Source organism: Tauraco erythrolophus, chromosome 18 (genome assembly GCF_009769465.1).
Source record: "Tauraco erythrolophus isolate bTauEry1 chromosome 18, bTauEry1.pri, whole genome shotgun sequence".
NCBI lineage: Eukaryota > Metazoa > Chordata > Aves > Musophagiformes > Musophagidae > Tauraco > Tauraco erythrolophus.
Window position 1 is genome coordinate 3,532,697 of NC_141482.1, and position 20,497 is coordinate 3,553,193.

General features: G+C 49.5%; 1 protein-coding gene across 1 annotated transcript in view; it reads right to left on the reverse strand.

Annotated features, from left to right (window-relative positions):
• The window catches only part of TOX2 (TOX high mobility group box family member 2), a 152,340-nt gene that overhangs the window by 79,609 nt on the left and 52,234 nt on the right, over positions 1-20,497 (reverse strand). The window contains exon 2 of the mRNA XM_086622990.1: positions 10,231-10,296. Coding sequence (XP_086479116.1) covers positions 10,231-10,296 — 66 coding nt within the window. The remainder of the gene's footprint in view (positions 1-10,230; positions 10,297-20,497) is intronic.

The following is a 20,497-nucleotide window of genomic DNA, read 5'->3' on the forward strand; positions in this document are numbered from 1 at the left end:
AGCTCAGCATCAATCATCAGCGCGCAAAGACCTGGCTCCCCATCGCAGCGGGTAACTTGGGAGACAAGCGGCGAGGAATTAGCACCATGCGAGGAGCTGGAGGATCAGAAGGCAGAAACAGCTGGTGCATAAAAGCTCTGGGATGGCCTTTGTCTGAAGCGACAGCCACCACTCAAGGAGAACCCAGCACCCTCCCAGGAGCAGGGGTAGCTGACCGGAGGGGCACTGTCGGGGAGTTTAAAGCACACATAAGCACCATGTTATGATATCTATGCTTTGAAGGTGACCTGCTCTCTCCAGAGGTGCCCCAGGTTGCCCCACATGTAGCTCTCCACCTTGCCCTGGGCCATGCTGACCATCAGAGGCAGCAGCTCTGCATTCACCACATGCAGTCCCTTGACAGTGGCATTGAGCAGTAGGAAATCTTTGATAAAGTGACACTTTGTTGGCTAAAGGATTTTGCACACCACCTTCCTCTATGTTTTGCTACTATTTTATGAGCTGTTGGCTTTACGAGCTCGCCAGCTTTGCTGGATTGCCGGCCCACGTGTCCTCCCACCGCAGGACCCACCACGCACAGCGCCAGATCCTCTGCGGTGTTATTCAGTCTGACCAGACCTGAGCCATCCCCCATGGTGCTCTGAAGCAGACCCACTTACTCCGTCTCCTTCACCCTGTGGCACACAAGGAGCATTTCTGGAAACTCGGGTCCGCGTTTCCTTCAGTCCTGCTGAGGTCCTCACGCATGTTTTGATCACGCTCCTCGCAGACCGAGGGCTAGAATCAGCTGTGCTGCTTAATACTGACACCGATGTTAAAGTGGGTCAAAAACAACCTCTGAGCTCATTCAGATCCCAGAAAACCTGGGAAAGACTTGGAAGGAAAGATTAACTTCTCAGACTGACCCGAGGGCATAGCTGGCTGTGGTCACCTGGAAGACCTTCGAGGGGTGGCCGGCGCTGTGCTGAGCCCTCAGCGTGCCGGCTGCGGTGTGTGCTATTCCTCTGCTTTCCAACCACTGCTCCGATGCACCCAAGGACCTCTTTCTCCCTCCTGCCTGTGCCCCTGGACACCCCTAAACCTAAATCTATGTAGGAACCTCAGTTCTTTGATGAAATGTATGCCTACTCATGAGATTCAACCACCACGACAACCTCAGAGTTTTCTGTCCCTGCAAGGTGCTCTGTGTCACCTTTCAGATACCTTCAACTGTATGAGATGCTCTTTCTTTTTTCCCCTCCTGGAGTAAAGGCAATAGAAACAGAGACTATCCATTTTGGTCTAGGAACTGCTCCATTATGTTGGCTTTGCACTCTGTGATGCTCGGTGGCTGTTTTTCAAACACCCTGTTGTAAACAATTTAGGAGTCCTGTGGGACCAAGGGTTGAAGACAATGTTTGTTCTGCTTGTAATACCAAGGTATATTTTAATTATTATTATATTTAAGCGCTACAGCCAACCTGACATCAGCAATTGAAGCTTCTCTTGGTACGACTAAGTTACAGGAATCGCTTCCTGACTGCACCTTTCAAAAATTTCACTGTCACGTAGGAGTTCATGCAAAATTCACGAGCCTGGATCATCAGCTGTAGTCGCGTTCACCTCCGTAACCCCTCCTGGAAGGGTTTCCATTAGCTGCTGATTATAATAAATGACACGTAACACTCTATTGTTCATTCTAAAATAGTACATGAGATTCTTCCTGAATCATCTGCTGAGAAAGGCATTTAATATCTATCAATGTCTTCCCTCTATTTTTTATTCTCTAGCACAACATATGAAATTATACAGTATTACTCAAAGAACAGCAGGGAAAGAGCAAAATCTGTATCCGAGCCCGGGTGCCCGCTGCAGCGCGCACCCCCAGCTACCACTGCACTGCCAAACTCTATTTAATCCTCTCTTTCAACCTGGAGTCAGTATAAAGCTCTCCCTTCTCTTCGCCGAGGGCTATATACCCCTGTGGTATATATTCTATAGACCTGCTCCAGCAATATTCGCAATATATCATTGTAAAGGGATTAGGGAATCATGTTTTTTTTACTTTCAGGTGTAACTCTGCCCCCGTTGAGGTTGACCCTAGACTTCAAAACCACAGACTATTTGCAGATTGGAAGAGACCAGGATGCTGTACAGAGGCAAGGGAGGCAAAGCCAAGGACCATAATACTGCTGGAAATTCAGGAGCATCAGAGCTCTCCACGTCTGAGGGACACAGTCCCTTCTCTTTTAAACCCTTTCACTTATATCAGTGATTTTCTCTAGCATTGGCCATCCCCTGACTGTCATCTATTCCTGTGATCAATCGATCAAGCCAATCAAGAGCCCAAATCAAAAGACTATGAAGACCCTGAGACACATCTCCTCAAAGTTAAAACAAACACAAGTTTTTTCATATGCAAAGACTGATCAGACTCCTTAGAAACACAGAAGTTCATTAGAGAACTTGAGTGGAAATCACACCAACCACAACCTCACAGCAAGCTCTAATTCTTCCTCCACCGCTCCGCTGCGGAGCCTTTACCATGAGAAGACTCGAGAAGGATTGCCCTAAGGTATCGCTCAGCCATGTGCATGGTCTCCTGGTTTCTTCCAGCCTTTCTTCTGGAGGAAACCCACGTCTGAGACAGCAGCTGTGGTGACCACGAGCAATCTGTGCACCTTACGACCTTTGGGGACAAACAAATTGCTGGAAACTTCTTCACATTCACACATCCTTGTAGGTCAGGGACCAATCAACATGAGAGTATGTCATGGCCGAGCAATCGCACGCTGTCATGGCGCTGATAGTGACAGAGCATCTGTTCCAAAGCAACTGCCGGAGGGAAAACCACGTGGGGGAAAGTCCACATTGGTCCTGTTTTACAGCTTCCTACTAGGGAGGAAGGTGCAAGAACAAGGGGAGGATGACCCATGTCTTCGTTAGCAGCACCTAATCGTCCTCACGCTGCCTGGGGCTCCATGGTCACTTCATGACCATGCAGTCACTGTGTCCTGGCTCTGCAGCCCCAGTGGGGCAGGGGACCACTCCCCCCCCACAACCCTGCAAGGAATCTGCCCCAGATCCAGGTTTATTTTATCAACTGTTGACAGTTTGCTGCAATTCAGTCAAGATTGGTGGGAGGACAACGCGTCTGCCAGTATTGTGACAAGGTTTGATGGCATGTTTTATAGCAGAGGCTTCCAAGATGAGCTCTGCCTAGTCTGGAGCGTTAGCAGAACGCCAGGAAGGTATCCATAGCTTCCTGCACTGTCATTAATTTCTAATTATGCTATCGCTTGCTTTCTACAGTATTGCTTATTTACCAAACACAGCTTTATTGTACCGTCCAGTTCCTTATAACTAGCAAACCCATTGTTATGCTAAAACAAATGTTCTAAATGTTATTTATTATTTGATAAACCTTGTGTAACCCTGAACGAGGACATTAAATGGCAAGAACACTACTTCAAAATCCCATTTTAAATAAGTCACCAAGACAGCTGTGCCTTTATAAAACACATTAGAGTGGCACTCAGAGCACATATGGCTCAGGGATATATACAAATTATACAATTTCTGTCATTCGATCAAATAAGAGGGACGTTTTGACCCCAGAAATGAGTCAAATGTAAGTTGTAATTCAAGCCCCACCGGAGGCCCCGGTGGTAATGTATCCTGACGGCTGATCAAAGAGCCCTGACCATTTGACCCACCAGATCAGCGACTTACTGTATCTATTATGGCTAATACAGACCTGAGCTTGGAGATGTATGGAGATAAAGAGATAAAGGGCAATAGGCACAGCAGATAAACGGTGATTTATACACCTCCAAGCACACAGATACACACGCAGATGCATTTCATGCATGCAGAACGGGGTAGGCATGTACAACCCCACACTAACATTTCTATAGGGACACATCTGAAGACAGATGCTGTATACGTGTGTGCACACACGACAAATATAATCTCTCTCAACTCCGCTTCCCTTGGTGCATCAGTATAACTCCCGTGCTCAGCCGAGCTCGGGTCGCTGCACACCACGAGAGAAAAACCCACCTTCTGTTTTATGCACGTGCTGCCACGTACACACGTGTCTATGCCCACAGATCTACTCTCTCAGCAGTATAAATGTCAGCAGCTCCATCCAAGAGTTACTCAGTCTCGCCCTAACACACACAGCCCAAACCAAAGCCCTCTTTGCCGCTCTTGCAGGGTCATGGACATCAACCAGGGTTGAGTGAAAACACGTTTCTTCAACTCTGCGGTGTAAACCTGCAGCCCCTACGCGTGTCCACAGGACACGTGTGGTTCCTGGTAGCCAAGACCTGATGCTTTTCATACACAGATGGGCAGCTCTGCTGTCCCCAACATAAGGGGGACATGGCCCTTCATGGAGCAGAGGGCCAAGAAAATGATGCAAGGGCTGGAGCACCTCTCCTATGAAAATAGGCTGAGAGAGTTGGGGTTGTTCAGCCTGGAGAAGACTCTGGGGAGACTCTCTAGCAGCCTTCCAGTACCTAAAGGGGCTACAAGAAAGCTAGAGAGGGGCTTTGGACAAGGGCATGTAGTGACAGGACAAGGGGCAATGGCTTTAAACTGAAAGAGGAGGGATTTCGATTAGATCCAAGGAAGAAATTCTTCCCTCTGAGGGTGGTGAGGCACTGGCACAGGTTGCCCAGAGAAGCTGTGGCTGCCCCATCCCTGGAAGTGTTCAAGGCCAGGCTGGATGAGGCTTTGAGCAACCTGGTGTAGTGGAGGGTGTCCCTGCCCATGGCAGGGGGGTTGGAACTAGATGATCTTTGAGGTCTCTTCCAGCCCAAACCATTCTATGATTCTACGAGCGTGCAAGCAAGAGTATCTTATAAAAACAGCATTAGGAGGAGGAAATAGTGTAGAAATAACTTTCTGTCCATTAACTATCATATTTTCAACACTCACAGTTACAGCAGTGGGGTCCTATTTGTGTGCTCAGTTACAAAAGCAAAGAGTTGCTTATGCCAATGCATCTCCTTGACCCGAACAAGCTATACTGATGCATAACAGCATTTGCATGAGGAGTCACACAAATTAACTTGTCGGTACAGAAACGGGCACGTTGCTCAGCTGGAATAGGCCGTGCAGTGAAAGCTCCTGGGATCAGGCAGAGTGCAGGATCAAAAATGCCCAGCGGTGAGTAATCAGCTCTTTCCCCTCCTTCAAACTGCCCATTGCCCTGTCAGCAGCCAGGGACATGCAATGGAGAGAGGAGAAACGTGGCAAACACTCCCCCATGTCCTTCCGTAACGTCCCTCAATGGACCAGGCACAGAGTCACATCCCTTCTCCCAACAAGATGAGAGACAACTGTTCCCAAGACCATGCCAGGGCTCAGCTGTTCCCACCCCCTGGTCGAACATCCCAGCATCCCCAGCACCCCGGGCAGTTATTCCCTGTGTTGATCCACCCATAACGTAGGATAACGACACCTTCTCGCAGGGCATTCCCAGGCGTAGCTCATTCACGTCTATAAACCACCTGTGGACTCTTCTTGCAAGTGCAAAACTCACGAGGCCAAACAAAACCACCCTCAGCTCTGTCCTGCAACATGAGGAACTTCCCAACCTTTGCCTTTTCTGAGGTTACTTCCTCTATCACCGAGGTCTTCATAAATGCCTGCTCTTACCGATTTTGCAAGTGTTTTTATTTCTTTTAACAGCACCATTGCATTTTTACTCATTTTTCAGAGTACCTCTCATGATGGGTTATCCGTCTGTTCCTTGGGATTTTTGCATTACTTAATTCCTTGTCTTTGCTTGGGAGGAAGGAAGAAAGAAAGAAAGAAAATTGATGGGGGTGAGGAATGATGCTCCGCTGACTTCATGAGACACAACAGATACCTCACTCATCTCGGGGGTCAAATGTCCGCGACGGTTTGATCAGATGTCAAGTTGCATTTATACTCTGGCCTCGGGTGAGGGTTGAATTACATTTCACATTTGACTCACTCCTGGGGTCAGATGTCCCTCCTATTCGATAGAACAAGAGGAATTCTTTTCCCCAAGCAGGCTGTGCCGGCGTGAGGCCGGATCTGTCAGCGCTCTCATTATGTTTCAGGCTCCTGTATTTCTGTGCTTCATTCTCAGCTGAGATGAGCCCTTTTCGAGTTGACAAGTAATGCAGCTGATAGCACATAAGCAATCACAGAATCATAGAATTACAGAACAGTTTGGGTTGGAAGGGACCCTCAAGATCACCTTGTTCCAACCCCCCTGCCATGGGCAGGGACACCTTCCACTACACCAGGTTGCCCAAAGCCTCATCCAACCTGGCCTTGAACACTTCCAGGGATGGGGCAGCCACAACTTCTCTGGGCAACCTGTGCCAGTGCCTCACCACCCTCAGAGGGAAGAATTTCTTCCTTAGATCTAATCTGAATCTCCCCTCTTTCAGTTTAAAGCCATTGCCCCGTGTCCTGTCACTACATGCCCTTGTCCAAAGCCCCTCTCCAGCTTTCCTGTAGGCCCCCTTCGCGACCAGTAAGATGAAGGGAGGGAGCAGATCAGTTTTGATGGTTGTGTTTTGGGTGTGTTTTTTCTTTTTTTTTTTTTTGCCTTTTGCCTCCTCCCAAGTCAGCAGCTCTGCCGGGCAGGGAGTGATGAAGAAGACGGAAGTAGACCCGAGTCCTGGCTTTGCCACCCTCTTGCCATGAGATACCACAGATGCTCCTTAGGATCAAAGTCCGTACGAGAGGCTGAGACAAGGCTGACGTCAGGGTGCCGCAGGATCGCGACACTGTCCAAGGGCTGAGCACAGGAGCTGCCCTAACTGCACCCTCACTGCAGCTCCAGCCATAAACCCAGCATAATCTTATCTATGTGATGGGAAAGGATGAGTCAAGAGCTTAAGCAGTTGCTGGATCTCTGGGCAGAAAGTGTAAAGCATTGCACTGACACAGAGCCATCCAAACCCCCTGGGGTTTAAATCAGGACGGGGGAAGAGGTGATAAACTGAATTCTGCTTGCTGCCTGACTCCTTTTCTAGGTATTATGCAAGAAAAATCACAAGGCAATACAGAATGTCCTATAACAAAGACTATTGAACTTCTTCCATCTGTAGACTCCTAAAAATTTTCCAGCTGAAATAAGGCCACGTGCACAGAGGAATTTCTTGCTCTCCCGGCCCTTCCCACCCGCCTCAAAGCACGGAGGGGCTGGAAGGTCTCACCCCAGGCCATGGCAAGTGTGCTGATACCTTGGGAGCTCACTGTGGAGCACAAAACTGGGGTAAATAAGCGAGTGTGTCCTAAAATGGGCGATGTGAAGCTAAGATTTCCCACCGTTAATGCCGGACATCCCATCCCCTCTGCCTGAGCTGGGCTCAGCGTGAAGCCGCATCTGCTGCCAAGAGCTGCAGATGCCCAACGGTGCCCAGTGCAACCAGTGTAAGACAAAAAACAGTGAAAAAACCCCATCCCCCCCGGCCCATCTATTACAGTGTAATGGCTTCGGTAATTAGCGTGTGTGATTTGTCTCCATCCCCAGGGATCCCCAGGGCTGAGCGATGCCCCGCGTGCGCCGTGCAGGCGTCTCGGGGCCGGTGATTCAGCAGCCTCTCAAGCAGGATTGTGAAACTGCGCTCCTGCTGTTTAATGTACTCGTTCAGGTTACAACAGGTTTAGCAAACAATAAAAAACCATCTGGAACTCCCATTTAAATAGAAGGGTTGGGTTATTAGTAGTGAAGCCATGACTGGTGCTGGAGAGTCCTCTCTGGTAAACAAGTGCTGATGTGCAGGTAAATAAAGGGAGACAACGAACTAACAAGGGGGAGGGAGGAAGGTTGCTCCTCGTCTTCCTCGGCCAGAGCTCATGGTGGGTGTGAACCACCACTAATGTCCGTGCAGAGCATGAAAGCATGATGCTCGCCCTTCCTCCCCGCTCCCATCCTGGGGGAGGTTATAGGGGTCACTGCAGCATCCCATGGGGGCACCCACCCTGGCAGAGTCCCAGGTGCCACCCCGCACCCTTGGTCCCACTCCCAGCTCTTGTCCGACCATCCCAAGCACAGCAGCACAAGGAGGGGAACTGGAGATGCAAGACAAGACAAACTTCCCCATCTATTTTCCGTGTTGGTCCCCACTCCACACAGAGCTTTTGCTGCAGAAGATGAAGCAGCAGCATGGCCCCATGGCACAAACCCATCACTGTAACGGGGGGTCCCTGCCCACCCTCTGCCAAGACAAAGCGACTTCGTCCCTTTTCATCCTTAACTGCTATTTCAAAGTAGAAAATAAAGGTCACCAAGTAAATAGTGAACAAATGAAGAGTCAAACTCTATTTCTCAGGTTAAAGATATAAGCTGGTTTGGTTTATCCTCCCAAGTTCAAACAGTACCTGAATCCTCCATCACACAATAGCCTCTATTTTTATCTGGAAGTCAGTCCTCCTCCTCCTAGATCGTGGGTCACCAAGCCCTTCCCCACCCAGCAGCATCACTTCTGATTTCCCTCCAGCTGCCCACCACGAGGGAAGCGGGATGACGGGAGGGGCTGCGAGGTGATTTCTGCCGACGTAGAGGAGGAAACACAAACGGTTCTCGTTGGCCACAGTTCAGCTCCAGGCTGGTCTGATCCCACAGGCACATCGCAGCCAGGGAACGGCGTTGGGCACTGAGCCGGTGCCACCAGCCCTTCCCAACGAGGCTGCAGAACGGTCATCCCTTGGGAGTTTTTGAAGGCAGAGTATTTAAGACAACTGCCCCTGTTGGCACCCACCACTTGCTCGTAGGCTCTGCACAGCCCTGAGGAGCACAGGGAGGTGTGTGTGGGGGGGCACAGGGCTGACCCCCAGCCTGGGCAGCTTGGGTCACCCTGTTCCTTTCTACGTTTACTCAACCTCTGGCGATTCCCAGCTCTAAGGATCAAACACATGCCATCGTCGATCGACTACATGTTTGTTTCTGCTGAATCACTCGACAGCACAAAGTCTGCGGTTCCTTCCCCACCCTCTGGAAACCCTTCTCAGGCAAGCCCAGCCCTCTCCCCACGCCGCAGCGGCGGCGGCTTCGTGTGCCGTCTTCGAAAGCCAGAGCAGGGACAACTCTGCCGAGCAACGAGCCAACGCGCTGCCGCAACTCTAAGGCGGCAAACAACAGGTTTTCATCCTGGTTTTGGTTTATGTGCATGTATTTTAATCGCCGCTGGTATCTGAGTTAGATACCTCATGGATGACTCACTAGCCCCGTAATTCATAGTGATGCTGCGGTGAACACCAAACCCCAGCAGCAGGAGCACACCGTAACCTCGCCCTGGGCCACACGCACCGGGTTCAGGACAATAGGAAGCCAACAGCCTCTTGCTCTGGATGGCAATCGACACACGGCCACCTTTCAAATTTTGCAACACATCAACTTCACACGACATAGCCCTGCACAGCCCACGACGCACGTGGCTGTGACCAACAGGGCCCCACAACACAAGGGCCCAGCACAGCCCAAAAACGGGATGCTGACAAATAATAGTGATGAACTTGTACCTTCTCTCATCAGGCAGCGGGATGCAATGAGATGCTTCGCCCCGAGGGTGCAGCATCCGGCACCTCAGAGATGCACCAAGTCCCCAGCATGCTCTGGCCATGCCAGGCCATCTCAGGGGGACGCAGATGGGACCATCTCTCATCATCTACTGGTCAGGATGACAGGTAAGCACGTGCTGAAGTCCTCACCTCCCAGCAGGACCTAAGCATGGGCTTAACTTTATATATGTTCAGGGCCCCACTGAACGGACATTTCTGTTTCACATACAACCAAGCTGAGAGAGAGCCCTGAAAGGCTCAGACACCTGCGAGATGTGAGCACTTCTATTCTGGTCCTCCACACGTGGGTTTATCACTCCAAAACAGGAAACCTTTGATTCCCTTTTCTCCCCGAGCCGGCTAACCGTTAATCTGTTTAGCTACAGGAAACACTCTACGTGAGGGAAGGAGACACCTGAACTACAGACAATACTTGGAAACCTCACCGCATCCAGAAACACCGACTGCACCTTCATTTCGAGTGAAGGCTGCCTCGTTGGAGAGCATCCCCCTCCCTGTACCGGCTTCATCCGCTGCTGCTCCTCAGCAGCAACTGGCTCTGACCTCCTCCATGGACCCTCCCGATGTCTCAGGAGCGCAGATTCCCGGAGAGCTCCTAGAATTTGAGCTTAGGCAAAGCTTAAGTCTCCTAGAAAAATCCATCCATGCTGCCTGCCCAAGCGAAACAATTCTTACCTGATTTGCTGATAGAAACTCCTGGGCGTTGTCGCTCATTCCCATGTACATGTTCTCCCCATCAAACTGGAAAGACAAAAGAAAGTTAAGAGTTAGTGAAATGTCACCTGTATGCCAGGGTTATGTGCATCCCAAACACTTTCCTGGCTCTTTACGCCAAGATTCCCAGAAGAAAATCCTGAGCCGGTCCTTTAAAACTGTTGAGCACATATGAGCACGCACACGTTGCTGCTGCTGCAACGGGCCATGGTAACACGGCACATTAATGGTCATTTTCCAGCAAAATAATGAATGAATCGCGCCAGTTCAAACAAACCAAACCTGTGCAAAACCACAGATCTACCCAGCAGCAAAGAGCACCCACAGGAAGTTCTTGCTAAAATTCCCATTGGATCAATCCATTAGCTTTAAAAAGCCAATTTCCATCGATGGAAGTTTCCAAGACTGGCAGGTCCCTTTCAATCCTCTTCCAGATACCTACACATGCCACAACCACCAAAGCCAACCTCCACCAGCAACGTAGAAAGTCACGCCAGACCATGCATGAGGGGCTCTGTCTATGCAAAGCCCGATTCCCCCCCCGGTTTGGTGGTGTTTGCAAACTCTGGCTGCAAGAAGACGCATCGCCCCCATCTCCTCTTCCCCCACCTGCTCTGCCAGGACTCTTCCTCCACGGCCGGGCTTTGGGGCTGGGTGGGAAGCAGGACAGCCCAAGCGCAGAGCATTCACCAACACGCCTGTCCCCTTCACCCGGTTCCGAACTGCTAATCCGCTTCTTAGGCTACAAAACCCCCACGGAGAACCGTGAAACTCTTCTCATTAATTAGCTACAGCGGGAGCTTTTCACTCACTCCCATTCCAAACGAAGGAAAAAAGCCCTCCAGGATCAGCTCTGGCTTGAAGCACGGCCGGGGCAGTTCTCAAGGCTAAGTTCACAAATTAATTACGGCAATAAAACGAGCTATGTCATAAAACACTCCCGAGACAAGGATGAAGGTACCAGCTGTGAACAACACCATCTACTTAGCACGGGGAAGAGCCACCCCTCTTGCCCTTAACAAGCCGGATGATGAATTGAAGATTGTTCACCCCTTGCGTGTCCTCTGGCTCTCCGACACGAGTTCCGCCTTAACAGAAATGGGCTGTATTAAGAACAATAAAAGAGAAATCTAAATGAAACCAGGTGAAGATTTTTCAGTGCAGACTATTAATTACACTTCCACCTCTCCGAGTGCTGCAGGATTAGCTACTAAAGTCGGCGGAGTTAGCGAAGCCAAGTGGGGGTGACGCAGCTCTGCGGGGCAGCAGAGTGCACAGACACCCTCTAATTGCCAAACCATCCTCTGGGATAGCAGAGTAAAGCAATTAAAAGCAAGAAAATTAGAGCGAGTATTGTGACACTCATTAACTAATAGCGTGGCAGGCGCGGCAGGGTGGGAGGGGATCCCTGCGCGACGGCAGGATTTTGGTAAAGCCATCAGCGAGGCGGAAGCTGCGGGAAGAGTTGGCAGCCCCAGGGCTCGCCAGGACCAGCAGCTCTCCCGGAATCCAGCTGGGTGCTATCCACTTTAAACTGAATTTCCCTCCACCTGTAAAATGATCCTTGGCATCACCGGCTCCTGCTAACACGGTTCCAGCTGGAGCTGTTGTGTTTCCAGGCATGGAGACTCAATCAGGCCTAAATACCCTCTGCCAACCCTGCCAAACCCCAGGGAAAAGGCTGAATTGGCAGCTGAGGTGGCACAGTTTGGTGGAGATGCTCTGCAGCAGGAGCCAGTCTTTGACTTGGCTTGCTTTTGGGGAGTCAATCTTTTTGGAAGAGGAAAAATTCTGGTCCTGAGGTCCCACTCCCAAGCTCTTTCTGGTACCACCCCACCAAAAAAACTTCCAGTGGATCCTGGAGCAATTGCATCTCGAGACTGCACTGAGACGGGGTGGGTGAGCTGCACAGCGGCTTTCCAGCAAGCAGCTCTGAAGAGAGAGAGAATATTCCAGTGGAGAGATAGTTCTGTCCATTCCTGGAACGAGCAGAAATTTGCACCGCAGAAATATTTACTTCCATATCAGGAAAAGCAGAGCTCTGTCTTAAATAAAAGCTTTGCTTTATTTAAACACACATCCATCCATCCATCCATCCATCCATCCATCTATCCTCCTTCCTCCCACACAAGTGCCTCACTTTGTCCTGCTCCAGAGCAGTATTTTGCAGATCTAGACTAAGACCTATTTAGACAACTCTTCTCCCGAAAAACAAAGTCATCTGGAAAACAAAAAGTATCTTCTTTCCCTAGGAAGGTCTAGGGCAGGACAACCACTCTGCTTTCTCTATATCATGCTGTTCATCAGAATGTTTTGGTTGTTTTGGGGTTTTTTTTATGGCTTTCTACTATTTCCCTACCTCTGCTCCACACTTCCTTGTGCCCTTGATGCCTTCATAATAACCGTAATGAATCCTGCCTTCAAAATTACTGTGCCTCTGATTGCCAGCCGGAGCAGCCAGCCTGAAAATCAAGACTTGAAACGCAACGGAAACTTTGGAACTTCCCCACCGCTGATTGGATTTTTTTTTTGCCTCTCCTCCAGGCTATGAGGGTACAAACAAATTTATTAGAAATTCTCCCATCAGGGTATTTTTTCAATTAGACTTTTGCCACTTATACACCAGCCAGGTAGAGCAGATAAGTAATGGGCTCTCCCTCTTCTCATTATTGTTTCGCTACGGAATGCACTTCAAAACAATCAGCCCCATCATTCCAGGTCGATTTATGGCAGAAACAGACATTTTAATATTTCCCTTTGGTTACAAATGCTTCCTCCTTTTTCACTTTGGTCTCGCTCCCAGTGCGTGTCGAGCCTCCCAGGCAACTCCAGACCCGGGTGCGTCTATTCATCGTCCCCTGTGCCCCCAAAATTGATCAAACCTGCACTGAACGATGCGTGTGTGTGGAGTGGTATCGTTTCCAAGTCCTAACTTGAAAGGAACACGCTCTCGTGCAGTTGTCTTCGCCATCCTTTTGCTCTTCTGTAATTGTTCAATTATTCTTTCACTCACAGAAGCAGCCTATTGACAAACCAGTGGCGGTGGCTGATGCTCTCCCTCTCATTTTCACCCAACTTGCACTGACCTACGTTAGCCACGGTCGCCTCCAAGAATCGAGGACCTCTGCTTCGAGAAGGACTCAAAGCCCCAGTTTCCCAAATCCCAACTCAAACCTGTCTCACGTAATGCACTCAGGACAAACAGCTCTACTCACCAATTTAAAAAAAAATTAAAAAATCATGTTTTTGTCATGGAGAATCGACTTAAAAAATACAATTCCTTACCCTCTTACCTCACTGCTGGGCATCAGCCAGCCCAGACAGGGAGCCGAGCGCTGCCTTTGTTCAGATGATGTTCTGTGAAGCACTTTTTTTATTTTTATTGCTTTTCTAGACTCACTTCGGTTTGTTATTTTTGCGATACGACGTTATTTTCAGACCTGTAAATGTGCCCAGAGGTCATACGGGTCCCATGTCAGTAAGATGAAAACGAATAAGAAAAATAAATGTGCGCTGCGAGCTGGGACAGGCCCCAGAGCGAAGCAGCTGTGTGATCTCCAGCTCTGGGCAAACACAGAGAATAAATGTTTGTTAACTGGGAAGGACCCAGTGGAAAGAAACACAACCTCCTGCCAAGTTTCAGAGAAGGTGCTACTTTCTCATGGATGGCACCGCCAGCTTGTACAACTCGATTACAAATCTCATCATATCCTTTTATTTCCTGAGAGTCATGAGCCAAGATGAAAACCTCAACTTTGTAAGAAATACGTTGGCAGCTCTCATACCAGGAATGGCTTCAGTGACACCTGCAAGATCTCAAAAATCTTCCAAACTTCTTATTTAATTTTATTTTTTAAGTGTGTGGGGTTTTAGGTTTGGGTTTGTTGATTTTCTTTTTTTTTTTTGAGGGGTTCTTACCTAAATTTTAACACTTATTGTTGGCAATACTGGACCAGAGCACCTTACCTGCAAGCCCATTGAGGATCTGGAGCTTTTAACAAGTGGCTTGTAACGCAAATCCAGCAGCAACTAAAAGCCATCATCATCAGGGAGTTATAAGCCACTCTGTGGAGAATAAATCGGGAGCTTCCAGTGATTCCTGCTGCTCAGAGCTACAAGCACTTGCCTCTCAGTTTTGCCTCCTTGTGCCAGGACACAGGCAGCGAGTCCCCTCTCATCCCACAACAACCTCATTTCCAGACTGGGTGCACTGGGGATGTCACCTTTCCCTGGAGACGCTCGGGATGCAGCTGGTCTCGGTGTCCAGCAAGTTACACCTCAGCCACCACCAGCATCGTGACATGGAGTGACCCACAATAATGCCATGGGACAAATACTGTCAAGTTTTTAGTGAATAAAACTGAGGCTACAAGAAAACTTGCATAACACAGTCAATGCCATATTTAGTAATCCCCGTTTAAAAAAAAATAATTTAAAAAAATTAAAATCTTTCTTGCCCATACGTTGCTGGGGTTTATTTAGCTGCCTCCGACGGCACGCTACCCACCATGCGGGAACACAGCTCTTCTTTAGGAAGTTTTACAGAAGCAGGTTTTTCCACAATTAATTTTTAATCAGTCAAGTATTATTTGAGCGGCATAACCACGTTCTGCTGTACTCGCATTTTGGCCATGGCACTTCCAGCCCTGTGTCCCTCCTGACGCTGCTCTTGCACGGCGTGGGGCACCCCTGGGCACCCGGGCTCAGCCCTACGGGCGTGCAGGGCACCGACACCAAGCCGCTGGCAAGGATGCTCTTCGCCAACGCGCATCTCTGCCACGACCCCGGGATGCGGAACACCGGCTCCAGCCCTGCTGCCTGCAGAGCTGCCACTGCCGTTTCCTAGAGGAGTCATTTAGCATCACGCTTCTCCAGGGAATACATCGCCGAGCTCAGCTTAATCTCTTTAACTGCAGTTTCCCCAGTAAGGTCTTTACACAACCTCTGGCCCAAAGCGGTCTACTTAGCGTTATTTATTTGCCCACTGAAACGCTTGGATGGCCCTTCGGTTGATCCTGTCAAAGCGGGTCGGAAGTTCAGCACTAGATTTACAGCCCTCTCCCCAGGACCCTCCTCGGGCAGAGAGCTCAGCAGCTCCACGGTGGTCCCGGTGGAGCCGCCTGGGATGGCCACGCGCTGCCGTTCGCTCCGGGATAAGCGTCGTTACCACGCTACGTGCTTTGCTAAACACCTCCATCATTTGAAGCTTTGTTCCAGTAGCAAAAGCACGAGCACGAGCACGTCTCTGCCCCCCAGAATTCAAGATTATGGTTTGTTTCAAGAGCGATTCACAAACGGGACAGAAGCCTACTAACAGTTATTTCTCAAATAAAAAAACCAAGAAACTCCGGCACTGCTGGCGGTGCCGAGGGCTGAGCGAGGCACAACAGCGACTGCCGAGAATCTAAACCCAGGTGGGAAAGGCAGGAATGACCTGCACTGGCTGGTGCTCTGAAGGAGTTTTCAGTGATTCCCAAACCCCTTCCCAAGAGCTACATCTCCCTTGGAAAGACATCTCCAAGCAGCTCACATACAGGGATGGCTGGTAGGAAAAAATACAAACCAAACCAACAAAACCCTAAGGAACCTCCACGGCCCAGCAGTGTTCTCCCCTCTGCTCTGAAGCAACGCCAGGTAACAAACGTGGGGCACAGCTCCCAAACGGAGCCGGGGGCACACAGGGAAGGTGCCGGAGCAGCAGGTGACACCTTTGGTGACACCATCCGGAGCTGCAGCACAGCACCGAGGTAGCACTGAGGGACCCGGGATGAGACAGCGGAGCTTCGGGGTTTGCTGAAGGGTCAACAAGTACCTGGAAAGGGGGAAACGATCTCTCTGGCTGAGCTTTTCACAAGGTTCCTCAAAAAAACCCCAAAACTCATAGAAACCAAACTCAGCTTGTCATGGGACAAAAGGGAAGGTCATCTTGCTCAGAGCAGTGAAGAGATGCTCATTAGAGGAATAAGAGAGCAAGAGGAGGATCACAGTCCATGATCCATCTGCACTAAGATCTATCCAGTTCATAAGAGAAGTGATCTAGAAGGACTCGAGTTTATTAATGAGACAAAACCGTTCAGGCTAGCCAAAACTGAAAGCCACTTTGAACGGCTTTGCATAAGGCTCTGGCAGTACTAAGTGGCGGTGAGGAAATGGAAGATTAAATTTAATGTCAATAAATGCAAAGTAATGCACTGGAGAAAAGCAATTCTAACAATACAGACACGACAATGGGCCTTAAAATAGCTGTTACCGTCCAGGAGAGAAGCCGTGCATTTGTTCTGGAGAGTTCACTTCCCACTTTTGCTCAGTCCTCGGCAGCTGCCAAAAATGCCATTCAAGGTTTAGGAGCAATTAGGAAAAGAACAGAGAATAAAAGATTAAATATTTTACCATCTGTACAGCTAGAAGAAGGAGAGAGGGCAATAGCAGGGAGGATCCAAGGCGTGGAACGGCATATGTGGACGAGGAAAAGGGGTGACAGATCCAGAGGGACTGGACAGAGATGTACATGAAGTCATAAGATGAGAACAGGGAACCAAGGAGGCAGACACTGAAGTCATTAGCTGGTGGAATTAAACACCTCGCAGAGAAGTTCTTCATACCAGACCCAACACCAAAAACTCTTGCTGCAGGACGCTGTCACCTAGAAGGATCCAGAGTAGCAACTGGACAAATTAGAGGGGAATAGTACATCTAAAGCATTGAGCTCAAGATGACCCCGACCTGTAGGCTGCTGGAAGCTCCATGGGTAGATGTAACCTCATTATATATCAGGAAAAACATTTTCCGGCATGCGGGTGGTCAAATACTAGACCACGAGATTGTGAGATCTCCATCCCTGGAGATACTCAGAGTCCAGCTACACCAGGTGTTGTGCCACCTCATCTGTTTGGCCCAGCTTCGCTCAGGGGCTTGGGATACACAGGGGTCACTCCCAACCGTCAGTATTTGGGGTTGGCGTGCTCCTGTGACAGGTGATCACGCGATGCTCACCCAGGTGCCTGCATGGACCTCCACCTCAAGAGCATCTCCAGCATCCCCTTTTATTCTCCTGTACTGGAGGCTGGAGACATCTCGAATGCCACCACTATTCAAGTGGGAGCCTTCATTTATCTGAGACTGCCTGGTTTTCTGCGAATGCTGCACACGGAATTATTGTTATTACATTATCTAGGGGGAACGAGGACTTAAACTCATTTACCTGGACCTTTCAGAGCCTGCAAAGGAGCTCAAGCTCTTCACATACACACACAAAAAAATCCGTCCGCTGAAAGCTACAGGGAGCAGTAGAATTTAGTCTTAAGACTGACATAGAAATAGATTAATTTTTTTTCCCATTTCATATTCTAATTACAATTCTTCTCCCCCTACTATTTTCTGTTCTCATTACAGTCTTAAAATTGCTCTGGAAATTCTGTACCTTATTCTGCTCTTTCTACCATCTTTGTCATGGAAATGAGAAACAGAATGTATAAGCATGAAAATATTGCCGAGATCAAAATCCTGCTTAACCCTTTCATGCGCGACTCCGAAAAGAAGCGAAAGCAGCACAGACAGAAGAGCTGGCTAACGCTCCATCCAGCCTCCTCCCAGCCACAGCAAGGGAGAAGAACGATGGTCAGAGGAATGTACTCTCATGTTTGCACCTCTGCTGTGCGCAGCGGAGGGGTTGGGTTCCGTCAACTTGGCAGGTTTTGCCCCTGAGGGCAGATTTTGATCTAATATGCTGATCTAATTTTGATCTGGTTTGATCTAATATGTATTTTGATCTCAGATGACACCTGGGAGAGGGGTCGTGCGGTGCTTCGAGCAGCTCAGGCACATGGGACATCTCCATCTTCATCATCCTCCTCCTCTCCCGCAGTACAGAGAGCTCAGTGGAGCCGCAGCTTTGACCAGACCAAACCTTTCCTGATTTTTCCGTAGATAGATAAGGCAAACAGGCTGCCCGTGAGGTGAGGGGCTCCTCCTGACACCCACCCACCCAGCACACCCCAGCTCTCACCCAGGACCTCTCCAGCCCACGGCTGACCACGCACAAACGCCATTTATTTTGCACGATACCATCGTGCCGCTGCGGCCGCGAGTCTCCGGCACGTACATCACTTCCTTTCCGAAACCAAACAACGAGCACATCCTGCGTTGTTTATCGCGCTTACGCAGGTGCTCGAGGAGTTTATCTGCAAAAAATAAAGAGACGAGGCTCTTGCTAAGCTGGTCCTTCTCCCCTCAGCAGCTGAAGAACCAGGAGAGCTGATGGCACCAGCTTGCCCTGTAAATGCCCGGTGCCCCGTGCGTTGTTGGGGAGGGAGGAAGGTAAACAAATGCAGCACATTTCCTGGCACCGGGCTGGGGTGCAAACAGTCTAAAGCAAATACAGTAAGTGATAACGAGACTTAACTGCACTGCCTGCTTCGCCGGTAACACTCCTAATTCACAGGAAACTAAGAGAGCCAGAAAACGTACCAAGATCTAAAAGAAGCTGCGGAGGTTCTGCGCAAGGAACTGTGCCAGTGCCAAAGGCACCTGGAAACGTTGTTTTTTGCAAGTTAAAACCTCAGGGTTGAGATTAAAACAGAGCTTATGCCCGTTTGCCTGGGAAGCAGCCACCGGCAGGCTCTGCTCTGGAAGTCTGTTATGGAGATGCTGATCTCAACACGAGAACAGCCCTCGCCAGAGCTACTGCTGACGAGGGGCCACGCGCGGCCACCGGCACCAACACACCTATGGGAGCGGCTGGGAAGGAGCAAACCTTAAGCCAGAGAGTTTCCCCATCCTATAGTTTCAAGGAAAATTTGTCTCCCTGGCCCAGGGAGCGCGCAGAGGGACCCTGCGTGGGTGGTGATGTCCGGATGCGCGCCCGAGCCCGGGACGAGAGCCAACGCCTGGGGCGAACGGAGGCGATCCCGCGGCGAGGGAGCCCAGGGGCCGCGGCAGCCCGGCGCGAGGAGCCGCCGTCACGCCGGCTCTGACGCACGCGCGCGGTGCCGGAACGATTTCCGAAATCTCCGTTTATCTTTACTCAGCTGCGGAGTAAATAAATAAACGAGTACAGGAGCGCCCGTCACGGAGCAGAGCTGTCAGACGCAAAGATGGCTTAGAGCCATTAACTTCTTAAGAATGTGTATTAGGCTTCTGATCGCCAGCTGTACCGGTGAACAACTGGCTCCCAAATATCACCTCGCTCGCTCCACTAATTCACAAAAAATCACAGTTGCCATTCGAGAAGAACAAGAGTAACTTCAGTTCTCTCTCCCGCCACTGTTCCTCCCGCAGAGCCCGCGTGAAGCACAGCCCAGAGCACATGAGATTCACCCGCCAGCGCAGCCACGTACTTTGCTGAACATTTCCACCATTAGAAGCTTTGGCCCAGTAGCGAAAGCAAAAGCACGAGCACATCTCTGCCCCCCAGAATTCAAGATTATGGTTTGGTGTTTGGTTTTGGTTTTTTTTTCTCCTGCTGCAAATCATAAGGGAGAAGAATAATCAATTTGCAAGACAACTTTGGTGAGAATGGGGAGCGTTATGCAAAACCAGCTAGTCAGGAGGGGAAAAAAATAAAATAATAATAAAAAAAAAAAAATCAGAGCGCTTCCACACTAGTCATTTAGAGAATAGTTTCCAACACGCAAATATTTGGCACCGGTGAAAACCTGCCTTCTGTGGTTCTGCGCTCAACTGGGTATGCAAATAACTCTTGCAGCGGTACATAGCATGACTTGCAAAAAAAAAAAAATGGGCTGACAAAGTACAATCGATTTCACAATTTTACCGTAGACGTTTGGACATGTTCATGATTAAAAAAAACCCAATCCACAACTAATGAAAAGTGAGATCTCCTTTAAAATACAAAAAAAAAAGCCCCAAAACCCAAAGATGATAGGAAGATAATTTCTGAAATTACATCCTGGAAGTCTGGGAGTGTTTTCACTGCCCGCTTTCCGTGTGGCAGTATAGCCCCATGTGTTTCTCCCTCTCTTACTCGGCCCCATCTTATTTAAATCACAGACTTCTCGTCCATCTTCTGTGGTTTCACATCATCTAACCAGACCCTAAACCCAGCGAGGGTCGGGAAGGTCCAATGGCAACAAACAACAAGAACAACGCAGCGCACAGCTTCCCGTGTCAGAGAACCGGCTTTTATCTCCCCCAGTATCACGACCCTGTCGTTCCTTGCGACCCAACCGACGGGACCGCTCACGACCTCGATGCGTATTTTGACGTACAC